Source organism: Oreochromis niloticus, linkage group LG19 (assembly GCF_001858045.2).
Source record: "Oreochromis niloticus isolate F11D_XX linkage group LG19, O_niloticus_UMD_NMBU, whole genome shotgun sequence".
In the NCBI taxonomy this organism is placed as follows: domain Eukaryota; kingdom Metazoa; phylum Chordata; class Actinopteri; order Cichliformes; family Cichlidae; genus Oreochromis; species Oreochromis niloticus.
In genome coordinates, this window is record NC_031983.2 from 29,247,060 (window position 1) to 29,260,545 (window position 13,486).

At 39.7% G+C, this 13,486-nt stretch overlaps 1 protein-coding gene and 1 long non-coding RNA gene across 3 annotated transcripts; one reads left to right on the forward strand and one right to left on the reverse strand.

The window, feature by feature from the left end:
* Positions 1 to 338: 338 nt before the first annotated feature.
* Positions 339 to 2,555, forward strand: LOC109195770 (interferon-inducible GTPase 5). 2 transcript variants are annotated; one of them, XM_019348463.2, is made up of 3 exons: positions 339 to 425; positions 797 to 1,362; positions 1,460 to 2,555. In XM_019348463.2, exons 2-3 carry the CDS (start codon positions 804 to 806, stop codon positions 2,080 to 2,082), a joined length of 1,182 nt encoding a protein of 393 aa, XP_019204008.1. In that variant the 5' UTR covers positions 339 to 425; positions 797 to 803; the 3' UTR covers positions 2,083 to 2,555. The 2 variants fall into 2 exon arrangements, with proteins under 2 accessions (XP_019204008.1, XP_019204009.1); XM_019348464.2 differs by lacking the exon at positions 339 to 425 and having other exon boundaries at positions 470 to 1,362.
* LOC112843033 (uncharacterized) lies at positions 348 to 3,998 on the reverse strand. Its single transcript, XR_003215120.1, has 3 exons — positions 3,101 to 3,998; positions 2,873 to 3,000; positions 348 to 475 (listed from the first exon to the last, which is right to left on the reverse strand). It is a non-coding gene; the product is annotated as an uncharacterized LOC112843033 (long non-coding RNA).
* Between the last annotated feature and the right edge of the window lie 9,488 nt (positions 3,999 to 13,486).

A 13,486-nucleotide genomic window follows, 5' to 3' on the forward strand; every position in this document is an offset into this window, starting at 1 on the left:
TCGAACTTTAAAAACAACAAAATGAACATTCTTTGGTTTTGACTCATCGCCCATCACAGCAGCAAACTCAGTGATCTTATTGGCTGAGCTCTGTTGTAGGCGGTGCTCGTGGATTTTAAATATTAAACTCTAATTGTCCAAACAGTGTCTGTGGTTCACTTCCTTAACCATGTTTGCTGCTCTTGCAGGTGCAGCTCTGTTATGCACACACAGCCCTCCTCTCTGTTTCCAACAACACCTGCAGTTAAAAAAAAGAGTAAAAACAAACTGGTTGGTTCAGGTTGCAGCATTTTCATTGGTCGCTCTCTAAGGATCTGCCCTCACCTGTACTGCACCTGTATAACAACCAGGTGAGAACAAAGTGAAGCACCGATCGCAGTTGTTGCTGATCCAGCTGTGTGTGTGTCAACAGTACGAGGAATCCAGTGAGTACCTGCTGTTACCTTAAACTTAGTTAAGTGACAGGTTTGCTGTCCTATCAGAACAAGAATGAGAATAAGCACAAATTAGTTTTTCAAGTCAAGGAAAAGGCAAACTTTCAGGTTTATAGAAAGATATTATTTGTAAATTAATGTTAATATTGGATGTAAAAATACTCAACAAACCCCAGGAAGAGACTTTGGTGGGCTCAGTGTTTTCTCATATAAACACGTCTTTTACCGACATTTACCGTTTTACCTTTAATGACTTACTGCCCACATGTGCTGTGTCCGTGTGCCGTCAGTAACATTACTGATAATCAATAGTATGTGTCTGCATTCCAGAATAAAAGTCTTTATGTTTTTCTTTCTGTCAGGATCAGCATGGAGGATCCAGATGATTCGTGCCCAGAAGAAATTCCTGGAGTTAAAGAAGCCCTGAAGAACAATGACACGGCCGGAGCAGCAAAAAGGATTAAAGAATATTTAGAAAAACAAACCAATGTCTCGTTAAATATCGCCATCACAGGAGAAAGTGGTGCAGGTAAATCCACCTTTATTAATGCCTTCAGGGGGATAAAGAACAGAGACGAGGGAGCTGCTCCTACTGGTGTCACAGAAACTACGTCAGAGGTCACACCGTACCCCCATCCAGATAATCCCAACGTCACTTTATGGGATCTTCCTGGAATCGGAACCAAAGACTTCCCAGCGAGGAAATACCTGAAGCTTGTTGGGTTTGACAAGTATGACTTCTTCCTCATCATCTCAGACACTCGCTTCAGAGAAAACGACGTGAAACTCGCTCAGAAGATTAAGAAGATGAAGGAAAATTTCTACTTTGTTCGCTCAAAGATCGACAACGATATCCAAGCCGAGGAAAGTGTTTCAGACTCCAGCAAAGAGAAAACTCTCACAAAAATCAGAGACGACTGCATTCAGCGTGAGGTCGAGTTTTCAAAATCATTTTAAATCTAGTTTTTAATCGTTTTTTATTTTTATGAACCTGATCGTGTTGACATGTTTCCTCTGTGACGCAGGACTCAAAGACTTAGGCATCGAGTCTCCACGAGTCTTCCTCATGTCGAGTTTTCAGCTCCACAAGTTCGACTTCTCTCTCTTACAAGAGACCTTAGAGAGAGAGCTTCCCAAAGATAAGAGGGACACTCTGCTGTATGTCATGCCCAACGTCAACCCCGACGTCATCAGCAAGAAGAAAAAAGCTTTAAAGGTACACTTATATCTCTTGGCCACTCTGTCTGCAGCTGCTGCAGCTGTTCCCGTTCCCGGGCTTTCTGTTGCTGTTGATGTTGCTGTGCTGATTGGTGCTGTCACACATTTTGTACATGCGTTTGGTCTCGATGTCCAATCTCTGAAGAAACTCGCTATCAGAACAGCTGTGTCATACACTGAGCTGCGTGATGTCATCATTTCACCAGTGGCTGCGAAGGAAATTACTAAAGAGCTCTTCCTGAAGGTGTTCGCCCAACTTGGAGGAGCAGCTGGATTAATTGGAGCAGAGGAAGTGTCCAGATTCATTCCCATAGTGGGAATCCCGGTAGCCATGAGCCTCTCCTTCGTCACGACCTACAGAGTTCTGAACTTTATCCTCAACCAGCTCGCTGAAGACGCTCAGAAGGTGTTAAAGAAGGCTCTGGTCTGAGCGTGGAAGTAAAAGGCAATGAAACTCAGTGAAACTGGGATTCACACATGAAACTCATTAAACCAGTCTCCTTGTACAGCTGGTCAGCTTCACACACTCAAACTTTTCTCATCATCACATAAATACAGAAACAAACATCATCATATTATTCAGATATGAACTGTGTAAAGTGTAGAAGTCTGAGTCATTGTCATGTTTTTTCCTTTGTGTAAGTGCTTCCTCAGGACAGTCATCAGGAGATACGATGACCCACCTTCAACTAGTTGCGGCAGATGGCTGCACTTCCTGGGTCTCCTTCCTGTTAAAGGCAGTTTTTCCTTCCCTCTGTCACCAGGTCTTTGGTCACAGAGTGATGTCTGATTGTTGGGCTTTTCTCTGATTTGTAGGGACTTAACTGAACCTAATTTATCTGAGCTGTTTCTACCTTTACTCAAACATGTCTTGTTGTTTGAATAAATTGTGATGAAACTGGTTGTTTTGCTGTATTATATTTTCACATCATAGCTTCCAGCATCAGAAACACTGAGTTAAACAGACTGATGTAATGTGAGAATCAGAGGTTGTTCTGTTTTTACTTGCAGCTGACTGTGATTGTGATGAGTGTTCACTGCCCTCTGGTGGTCAAAGTGAGAAACTACAATACAAATAATAACGATATGAATTATATTACTTATCACCATCACACCTGTTTATTATTAATAAAATGTTGTTGATAAATAAACATCAGTGTTAGTGTGCAGGTTAGCATCTCTCTGCGTGTTTATGCACCACTATATCATTTATAACTTACCTCAGCACTTCAGTCATCTGGTACTCTACCACCCAGAGACTGTCTCCTCCTTCTTCAGCTTCCACCTGACCACCTACACTCTCCCCTGACTCCACCTTACAGTCTCCTGTCTGTTTCAGATGCACCTTCTGCATAAGATGTGGAGACAATATTAGATACCCTGACTCTGTGATGTAGATTTACGTTATGCACAAAACAGAATAAGGATTAATGGTGGAGAATACTAACGCATCTAGGAGATAACAGAACAGACTGCAGCCATCAGATCTGTCCCGAGGCCTTCAATGACAGCCTCATCACCTGTAACAAAGACAGGAAGGATTAACTTTAACTGGCTGTGACGTCAGTGAAATGCATCGCATAGAGACACGAGGTGGCGCCATTTCACTACCAAATACTGTCAGTTTGTTTTGGAGCCACAAACAGCAGCAGGAGAGGAAACAGGAGACGCACTGCAGTGAACATTCACACAGAAGGAGAAATCTAAACACGGAGCACACGCTGATCAGGGATCAATCGTTTACGGGGCTGTGATCAGTTACAGGGATGGAAAATAATCAGAGGTGGAGATGATCTGAATATCTTAGTGAAGATGAGACTGACATTTATCTCACAGGTCTGTCAGTAAACTGGGTCTCATCTGTTTGATTCATATTATTATCTCCAGTTTTGTCCACCTGCTCTTCATCTCCGTGAAGCTGAATCATTGGATTTAAAACTCAGATGTGAAATTTGGCAGAACTGCAGTTTTATCTATAATCTACAAGTTGGCCAGATGGTGACTGAGTGATGATGATGATGATGAATTTTAAAGATACACTCCATGCCCCACATTGATCATCTTCATCTTCCTCAGTTCCCTGAAGCTCTGCTCGTTGTTTACCCGTTGCCATGGTGATTCTGTCCTGTCACCTACATGCGTTTCTGTGAAACTGGAAACTCAGAGTTGAAAGTTAGAGTTTGGTGAACCTGGTGCTTTGTGGAGCAATCACTGATTTTGTCTCAGATATTATCCTGTAAATACAGAAGTTCAGCTTTGCTCTCAGAAAACCTGCAGCTGACGTTTGACATCATCAGTTTCTGTTCAAAGTTAGAAAACAACAGAGATGGAGGCAAACTTCCTGCAAAAACCTCAAATGTTTTCAAGTTTATTTGCTTATTAACTGTTATTTTGAATGAAATTTATTTTATTAAATAAAGTATAATATGTTATATTATATAAAATTGTATTAAAAATACAGAAAGAAAGAAACTTGGATTCTTCTGGATGTTTGATTTGGTATCCAGTATTTATTTGTACGTTTACCTGTTTTCCACTAATAATGCTGTTAATAAATAACTAGTAAAAATCCTAGAAATGCTTTTTAGATTTCCTGTGTGTGGGATCATTGTTCTGTTGATTGCTTGGTCCCAGTTTGGTCCCAGTGTGGTCCCAGTTGTAGCTGTGGAACAGACGACCTCACAGATGAGTAAAGAATACTTTGATGTAAACAGGATTTATCAATCAATCAATCAATCAATCAATCAATCAATCTTTATTTATAAAGCACTTTTCATACAAACTGTAGTACAAAGTGCTTTACATGGTTAAAAGCAGCCCACCCCACCCTCCCACTCATTCCCCACACTGTCATTAACAGAAGCGGTCATGATACACACATCCCCCCCCCCCCCCCCCCCACACACACACACACACACACCTAAAGAGTAAAATTGGGCTGGGTACGCATTAGCCAAGTGAGGAAACACTATCGCAGGGAGCTGTCTGCACCGGGAGCCGATCACAGACCGCAGCCTCCAGGCTGGGCACACAGCAGGAGGGAGGCAAAGAAGCCCCCCAGCCAGGCTGAGAGGACCCACAGAGCCCCAGCAGCCACGGTCGATCACAGCCCCGGTGCAGAGAGCCCCCTCCGAGGAAACACTGGAGATATAACCTAATAAGAATATAAACAGGATAAAAAGATAAAATAAATAAGAGTGGGATATAATATAAATATAAGTACAAACAGAGTAAGAAGATAAAAAATGAATAAGAATACAATCAATAGATATTAGGTAAAACTAAATTAATATAAATAGAATAACAGGATAGAATAAATAAGCATTAAATAAATAAGCGTTAGTTAAAAGCTAAATTAAAAAGGTGGGTCTTGAGCCTGTTTTTAAAAACATGAACGTTCTCTGCGGCCCTGAGCTCCTCCGGCAGGCTGTTCCACAGTCGAGGACCATACCACTGAAAAGCTGCCTCTCCGTGAGTATGTGTCCTGACTTTAGGGACAATCAAAAGGCCAGTACCAGAGGACCTCAGGGTCCGCAAGGGTTTGTATGGTAAAAGCAGATCTGAGAGATAAGAAGGCCCAAGACCATTAAGACATTTAAAAACCAATAAAAGAACTTTAAAATCGATCCTGAAGCACACGGGGAGCCAATGCAGCGATTCTAAAACCGGTGTAATGTGGGCCCGCCCTCTGGTCTTCGTCAGCACACGAGCTGCAGAGTTTTGCAAAAGTTGCAAAGGTGAAATATTCTTTTTGGGGAGACCAGAGAGCAGGGCATTACAGTAATCAATGCGACTGGTAATAAAAGCATGCATCAGCATCTCCGTGTTGGCCCGAGAGAGAATAGGGCGGACTCTGGCTATATTGTTTAGATGATAAAATCCAATTTTGGTTACATGTTTAATATGTGGGATAAAACCAAGCTCAGAGTCAAGAATAACACCCAGGTTTTTCACTTGTAGTGAAGGACATAGTGAAAATGCCTGTAATTTAGACAAGAGTTTCTCTCTCTGAGCCTCAGGACCGATGATTAAAACTTCAGTTTTGTCCTGGTTAAGCTGTAAAAAGTTTTCTGCCATCCAAGATTTTATATCTAGAATACAGTTAAAAAGGGCATCCATTGGTCTGGTGTCATCAGGAGACACGGAGATATACAGCTGAGTATCATCAGCGTAACTGTGGAAGTTCACTCCATGCCTCCTGATGACGCCGCCAAGAGGGAGCATATACAAATTAAAAAGTACAGGGCCTAAAACCGACCCTTGGGGCACACCACATGTCATTTTATGGATCTTAGAGGAGCATGTATCCATACACACCATAAAAGTTCTGTCTGAGAGATAGGAAGTGAACCAGTTGTGTACAGCACCAGAGAGGCCCACCATGTGTTTCAGTCTGTTTAAAAGAATAGCGTGGTCTACTGTATCAAAGGCTGCACTTAGATCCAGTAGCACCAGGACTGAGAGCTTTTGGGAATCCCAGTTACATCTAATATCATTTAAAACCTTTAGGAGAGCGGTCTCTGTGCTGTGGTTCACCCGAAATCCAGACTGAAATATTTCTAGGATCTGTTTATCATTCAGAAAATCATTAATCTGAGTAAAAACAGGTTTTTCTAAAATTTTACTTAAAAATGGTAAGTTGGATACAGGTCTGTGGTTATTAAAATTATTGCAATCCAAATTGCTCTTCTTCAGAAGGGGCCTCACCACCGCCGTTTTAAAGGCAGCAGGGAAGACACCCGACTGAAGAGAGCAATTCATCATGTATAAAAGCTCAGCTTCAAAAAATCCATAAAGTGTTTTAAAAAGTGAAGAGGGGATTGGATCTAAAAGACATGTGGTGGGTCTCACTGTGGAGAAAACTTAAGGTTCTCAGCATTAACCAGGACAAAGCTGTCCAGTGTCTCCTCAGGTACAGTCGAGCCCTCAGATGTGTTTAAAATCATAACACGAGAAGATAAAATATCACATCTGATGGTGTTGATTTTTCCCCTGAAGTGGTCTGCAAACTGCTCACAGAGTGAGTCTGTGGGGTTCTTTGGGAGTTGTTAAAATCAGGGTTAAATAAGTGATCTATGGTGGAGAAGAGGACCTTGGGATTATTTTTGTTATTACTGATTATTTTGGCGAAGTATGAATTTCTTGAATTCCTGAGTGTACTATTGTAAATTTTAAGTTGCTCGCAAAGTATTTGATAGTTGATTTCATTTTTATTTTTCCTCCATCTCCTTTCTGCTGCCCTGCAATTTCTTTTGAGTTTTTTGACTTCTTCGTTTCTCCAGGGTGATACACGTTTTACGTTAATCTTTTTGGTGGTGAGTGGAGCAACGGAGTCAAGGCTTTTCTTCAGTTTGCTGTTAAAATGATTAAAAATAAAATCACAGGGTGCAGGTAGAATCACAGGGGGGCATTGGTCTAAAACCCTGGTAAAATTTGCAGCCACTTCAGAGGTTAGATAGCGCCTCCTCACAGTTCGCACTGAGGTCTCCCGCTGAATAAAACCGGTGATGTTAAAAAACACACAGTAGTGGTCAGAGACGGCCAAGTCAACAACAGAGGACACACTGGTGGACAGCCCATGGGTGATGACCAGGTCCAGAGTGTGTCCTCTGTTGTGAGTCGGCTGCGTGACGTGTTGGGTAAAATCCATACAGTGAAGAATGTTTAAGAATTCTTTTGATGCAGGGTGAGAAGGGTTAAGGTTCAATGTCGAGAGAGGAATCCAAAAATAACCACAGATCCGGTCCGGTGTGCAATTAGACAGCATTTTAATAAACACATGTGTGAGTCCGACCGCTGTGCAGATTTAAGCGTCGAACTGAACTTACAATCATTAGACAAAGGCTTTATAGGGTTTGCAGTCTTCCTGTTACCAGGCAGACTTAAACAAAGCATACGTCACTCCAAAACCACAATGACTCTTAACATAGTCTAAAACAGAACATCTTCTTCGGGTCAACGCCAGGTGCTTCCTGTCCGCCCGCCTTCGCTGTCGCTTATCTTATGGGACATCTGGTGCACTTCCTCTAAGTACGTCGGCACAATTCTGCACTTGCAGCAAAAATACATCTTCACTTCTGCCCTACCAAAATAGATCTACTATGGTGTGTATGTGTGTGTGCGTACACGTGCGAGGGCGCGTGCATGCTGTGTACTGCGTACGTGTCATGACCTCTCACTATTTGTGTCTGTATGTGTGTCTCGCCCTTAAATGCTCTCACATCTCACCCGTTACACTTCTGACCTTTCACCAGAACAGAGGCTCATCCTTACATATAATAACCTAACTGGAAATATATATGTAATCTACTGAATAAATGTTTTAATCAAAAGCCTCTACTAAAAGCTTAAATCAAAGATAAATGCATAATAAACACCCTACTCTTTGGCTTGCGCTCACTCTGCTTTCGGTTTCACTTCTGCAAAACCTGCAACTTCAAAAGCCTATAACTTCCTGTCTCATTTCGGTTTATAGATTCAACTCAACAGTTCAAAGTGGTTCTTACTGGACCTGTAATAAAGACTAATATGATACCAATATATTTGAACATTTGAATGCAATATCAATACCTCTTGTATACATATGCTTGCTATATGTTTATGATGCAACAGTAATGACAGTAATACCAATAATAACAAAATAATAAATCAAAATAACAAAACATACTACTTCCTTCTCCACACTTCCTCTCTTGACCTCTGGATAACATCCAGAGGTCACCAAAACAAATAAAAGCATGACCGAAACTAATAATTCACGGAGTAGATCCTAGTCTAAGACTAGATTCACCTTAACTGTGATGGATAAAAACCTTCTCCCTACTATGCTCTAACTTGTGTCCATCCATTGTTCTCTTTATTCAAACTTGATTCAACCTAATATTACTCAAAACATGAACCTAATTTCGTATTTGGTTTTTGACTTTTATTCCTATATAATCTTAAACATCACTCATCTCAATCTACAGCATTTTAACAGTCTTACAGCACTGCTGTCATATGTTTCCTGTTGTTCCTTATCTGATCACCCACATCCTGTACACAAACTGTCACTGCTGCAAGGGCCTACCTCTCATCTAAAGTCACCTATCACAAGAAAATATACCAAGAAAATCATTATAACTGCTTATTCTACTTAAAGGATCAAAGAAAAAACAACCATTTTAATCAACTAAGTGTAAACATATGATCATTAGCTCCTAAATAAATTTCATCATAGCTAAAAGCTGAAATCTAACTGTATTTTAGAACTCACATTTCCTGTGTTATAACCTGTTTTGGTACAGCATTTTATTTCATTTTTGCTGCTCTTAATGCAATGGTACATTCTAATTATATTTTATCAGTCATTATATTCTATCAGTCTTAACCAAAATACATAAGCTTTCCCCCCTTTGGTCCTGGTTTAAAGCAAAAACTTGATCCCTTCAACAAGTATTTGTTATTCTGTAACTGCTTTTTATGTAATAAGACTAATTTAGAGCTGCATGTGTTATCTCAATATTTTACATGTCACACCGTTTAGTCCCCACCAAACTCCCATTCAGTTCCTCTTGTCTGTCACTTGTTACAGGGCCAGCTCAAATTCAGTTAAAAGCTAAATGAATTTCAGGCCCTAGGCCTCAAATCTATACTGTCCTGTGTGTTGATGAACTCTATATGTCTGTAAGCGTGTGCAATCCTTCAATAACACAGGTCCTTCTCACAGTAGATTGGCTAGTCATAACGTTAACCAAAAGTTTGTGACCCTCAAGAGACGACTCTCTGAGCCACAACTCCGTTAAAGGCACAAAAATGCAATGTGTATGAAAAAATCCTTTCTACATATATAATCTCCAATATTATTCATTTAAGTCAGCGAGACTTTTAACATCTTCCTAAAAGCTCTCCTCTACCCTAGAAATAAATCTGTTTAATATCTGTTTCTAAAGCCTACATTATAACAACTTTATTCTAAAAATCAAAAAGAAATCACACATTTTCTACTCATAAAATGTTCACTATTTTCCCCAAAACATATCCTTTATTCCCACAGTTTCCCTCTAAGTTTTATATACCACTTCTTATTAACACCAGCAATTTATCTTCTAAACAGAATTCCGTTCATTTTAATCCTCTCTTTAAAGAATTTAAAGAATTTTACCATCTCTAAATTATCAAAAAAACCCAATCGTTATAAAATCATACTAAAACCCATTTCAAATTAAACAAATTAAATCTTAAATCCCTCTCTTTTTTGACACATCTCATGTGGCAAAAAACTCAACATGCTTCACCCAAGCTTAACAAATTAACAAGGGAAAAAAGGTTAGTCATCTCATATCATTTCTCAGAACACTTCAGCCATCTTCCTCTCCGGTATTTTGCTCCAGCCCTGAAAACCTGTGTTTAAGGAATAAAATCAATTAAATTATCCTGACAAATCTTCTCAAACTCCTGCTCCATCGAACTCTGGATCCTTGGAACTTCCTGAAAACAAAACCTGTACTTTACATTTCATACTCTCCCTCTATGATCCAGTCTGTGTCATGACAAAATAGACTTAAACAGAACAGTTATTAATCATGAGTTACCTCAGTTAATGGTAACTTGAATTTCATCAAACAATGTTTCCCTTTTAGCATTTTATAATGTAATAATATGGTCTAACCCAAATCAATAAAACAGAAATTCATTCAAAGGAACATCAGCATCCCCAGATTTAAGTCTCCCACTTGTCCTGCTTATGGCAAAAGCAAAACAAAGCATCCCCTTTCTTTTCCTCACCTGGTAAATTTGTCCACATTTATTCATCCCCACCTTAGTCCAATCACTCACATTCACTCACATGCATTCACACATGATATTTTTGCTGATCTGCAGCCTTCTGCGCACGTCATCAGATGCTCCACATCAGCAAAATGAGCTCAATCAACATCATTTATTTCATTTCGTTTTCCTTTTTAGGAAAATAGTTCGCTATACTTTTGACTGGATTGAATCGATACAATCCGTTTTTAGACAGAGACTCGCCGCCAATCAGGTCTCCTCCTCAGCCAATTATAATTCTGTAAAGCCCGCCTGATTTTCGTACTTGGTAATTTTGTCAGCGCCGTCAGTTCACTCTCTTCCAGGCCTGCTTAGAACAAAAATGAAAAAAGAGAGCTGATTATTAGCTCATCAAAGTACAAAACAAAATCACCTGACAGGTTTTCCCGAGTGCACTACTACAAAAATTTTTGGGGCCCCTCTCAGACATATCCATGTCTAATCAAACACCCTCTCTGGAAATAAAACAACAGCCTCCAAAATCAAAAACGATCTCAAAGTTCACCCTTTCAACACACCGAAAACCTCGTCAAAAGATCAAAGACCGTTTGCACAATGTCTCCCTTCCTCACTTTGCCATGTTTTCATTCAGCATATGATATAAACCGATTTTGACAACGTGTCATCACTACATTATAAATTTCCTGTCCAAATCTGCCCCTCTGAACAGACCTGACCACCGTAATCAAATATCCTGATGCTTTACCATTATATATTTCGCCAAATAATCTTCAACAGCCACCGCTCTCTCTTGAACTGAAAGCCTCCGAGACACACACACACAGGAAGTGTCTCTGCTCCAGCTAATTTGCATACTGAGTCATAGCTCAACAGCCAAGTTGACAAGAGAAATACATGTTTAAACCTTATCACATTATTGAATTATTTTCATTTTCTTTCTATAATAATCACTTGCTTTAATCACTCAGTACGAGAGCACTCCTAAGTCACTTTTTTAAAACTGCTTTAGTCCCTTTTCTTCTGTTAATTCCCATAGCTCCTTTGAGTCAATTTCAACTTCAAGCTTTAAGTCTATTTTATTAAACATTCACACCATTCTCTCACTCATACAAGTAGCAAGCTGATCTTCATTGCATATGCTTGTGTTCTTAGCCAGGTTTTTAATCAATGTCTCTATGCATTAAGCTTCAGGAGCTTGTCTTGGTAAGGTTAATGCATTCTCTGTTTGTATGTATATGTGTGTGTGTTATTTTTGCATATATGGCTTCACAGTCTCCCAGACACTTCCCAATTCTCCAGTTAAGCAGTCAGTTTTCTTTTCCCCGAATTACTAACCCACATTTTTGATTTCCCACCTTGAATAAAAGCACTCCTGGTCTTCAGCCAGGTGTTAGGGCTTGCTTTTCAGGTTCCTGGACACATCATTCTGTGAACAATTCAACCAGAAACTTGCCTTAACTTATCCATTGATGTTACCCTCTACTTTCTTCCGACTGCTGCTGTGGAGAATTTGTCCGGCTCTGCTTTACTCCTGAAAACAACAAAACTAAGACATTTTCATTATTATCACAAGTGGTTAAATAACCTATTTCTCTATCTCTGATCAGAAACACCAATTATGCCATGCATGTAAGCGTGTTCTTCCTTGCATTTTATGTTAATTGAGTGTAAACTGCTTCTTCATTGAATCAATTCATTGAGTTCTTCGTTGCATTTCTATGTATTCATGTTAATGTACACTACGTGTAAGCTGTTTCTTCATTGCATCTTAAATTATAATCAGTTTTACTTCATGCATTTTCACTGAGGTTTAGATTCAAACTATCTCACTTCTGATTCATTTCAAAAATAATCTCACATGTAACAATTTGTATGTGTTTTCTATTCATTAAGGTAATGACAATTATTTTCTTTCATTATTCTTACCTTTTCTAATGTTTACCTCTTTGTTATGCTGTGGTGGACATCCCTAAACAATTCATGAGTTCAGGCTTCAATTTTCAATCCAATTATATCCTATATTCTCGCAGTCAAACTCGTCCAGCTTCATCTCTCACCGGTCCCTTTCTCCTTCACAGTGTCCTGTTCGTGCTTCAAAGCTCCAGCAAACACAGTCTCAACTCAGCTGTTGTCTTCTTCTCTGTTTCTTTACAGTCTTTCTTTTAAGTTAAGTCCCAGCATGGCAAAATATCACTCAATGTCCAGTGCTCTTCCACAATTCTTTATCCCACTGTTCAACTGCCCAGCCTGTATTTTCACAGTACATGTTGCATTAATCTTACATGCTGCTGCTGGTCCTCAGTCGTCATCAGTGTTACTGGATCAGTGGCACTGCCGTTTGCCTGCTGTATTCAAGTCCACGATGTTCTGTCGGTCTTCATCAGGCGATTGACTGGCCTTTAAGCTTCTTCTCAGGGTCAAAGACAAAGTGAGAGATCAAGCTGCACAACTTCGAGCCAAAGCCTGGCTTATTTTCTCCCAATTCTATTAATCTATTGTTCTGCTGCTGCACTCAAGGTTCCAAAGTTGAGAGACGTCCACCTGTATTGGCACACTAAAGCATACAATTAGTATCATATTCATTTTTTCTTAAAGGCTTCATTTGCTTCATGTGCCTCATCTATCTCTCTGTGTTCTTTCTGTACACACTCAGTTCCTTTTATGGGCATGCAGAGTTCCTGTTCACTATTTCCTGTTCTCTGCAGAGTCTGTCTCTCTCTTTGTATTTATAGTCTAAAAACCCTCTTTAATTCTACTAAATCTTGATCTAAAAAACAATACACCTTCATGTCACTCACACACATTTAAATAGAGCTCTTTCACACATCAGAACAACTAACACTTCTCCACACACATCACCCTTCACCCTTCTTTAGATCAGTTTGTAGCGTATACACTTATATGTTTTCCATCAGAAAAAAATAAACTCAATTTCTCATAACCTCACTCATGCGTTTCTTGAATTAAAAGCACTTGCAAACTTTAAACATCCTATTTTACATCACAAAAGAAATATATTTCACACTCCTTTATTTCATACACCCCTTTTAAATGCTCTAACCTCT

Coding starts and splice junctions, on each gene's coding strand:
- LOC109195770 (XM_019348463.2), top strand. CDS start 804: ATGGAGGATCCAGATGATTCGTGCCCAGAAGAAATTCCTGGAGTTAAA. Junction 1,363..1,459: donor CAGAGACGACTGCATTCAGC/GTGAGGTCGAGT, acceptor TCTGTGACGCAG/GACTCAAAGACTTAGGCATC.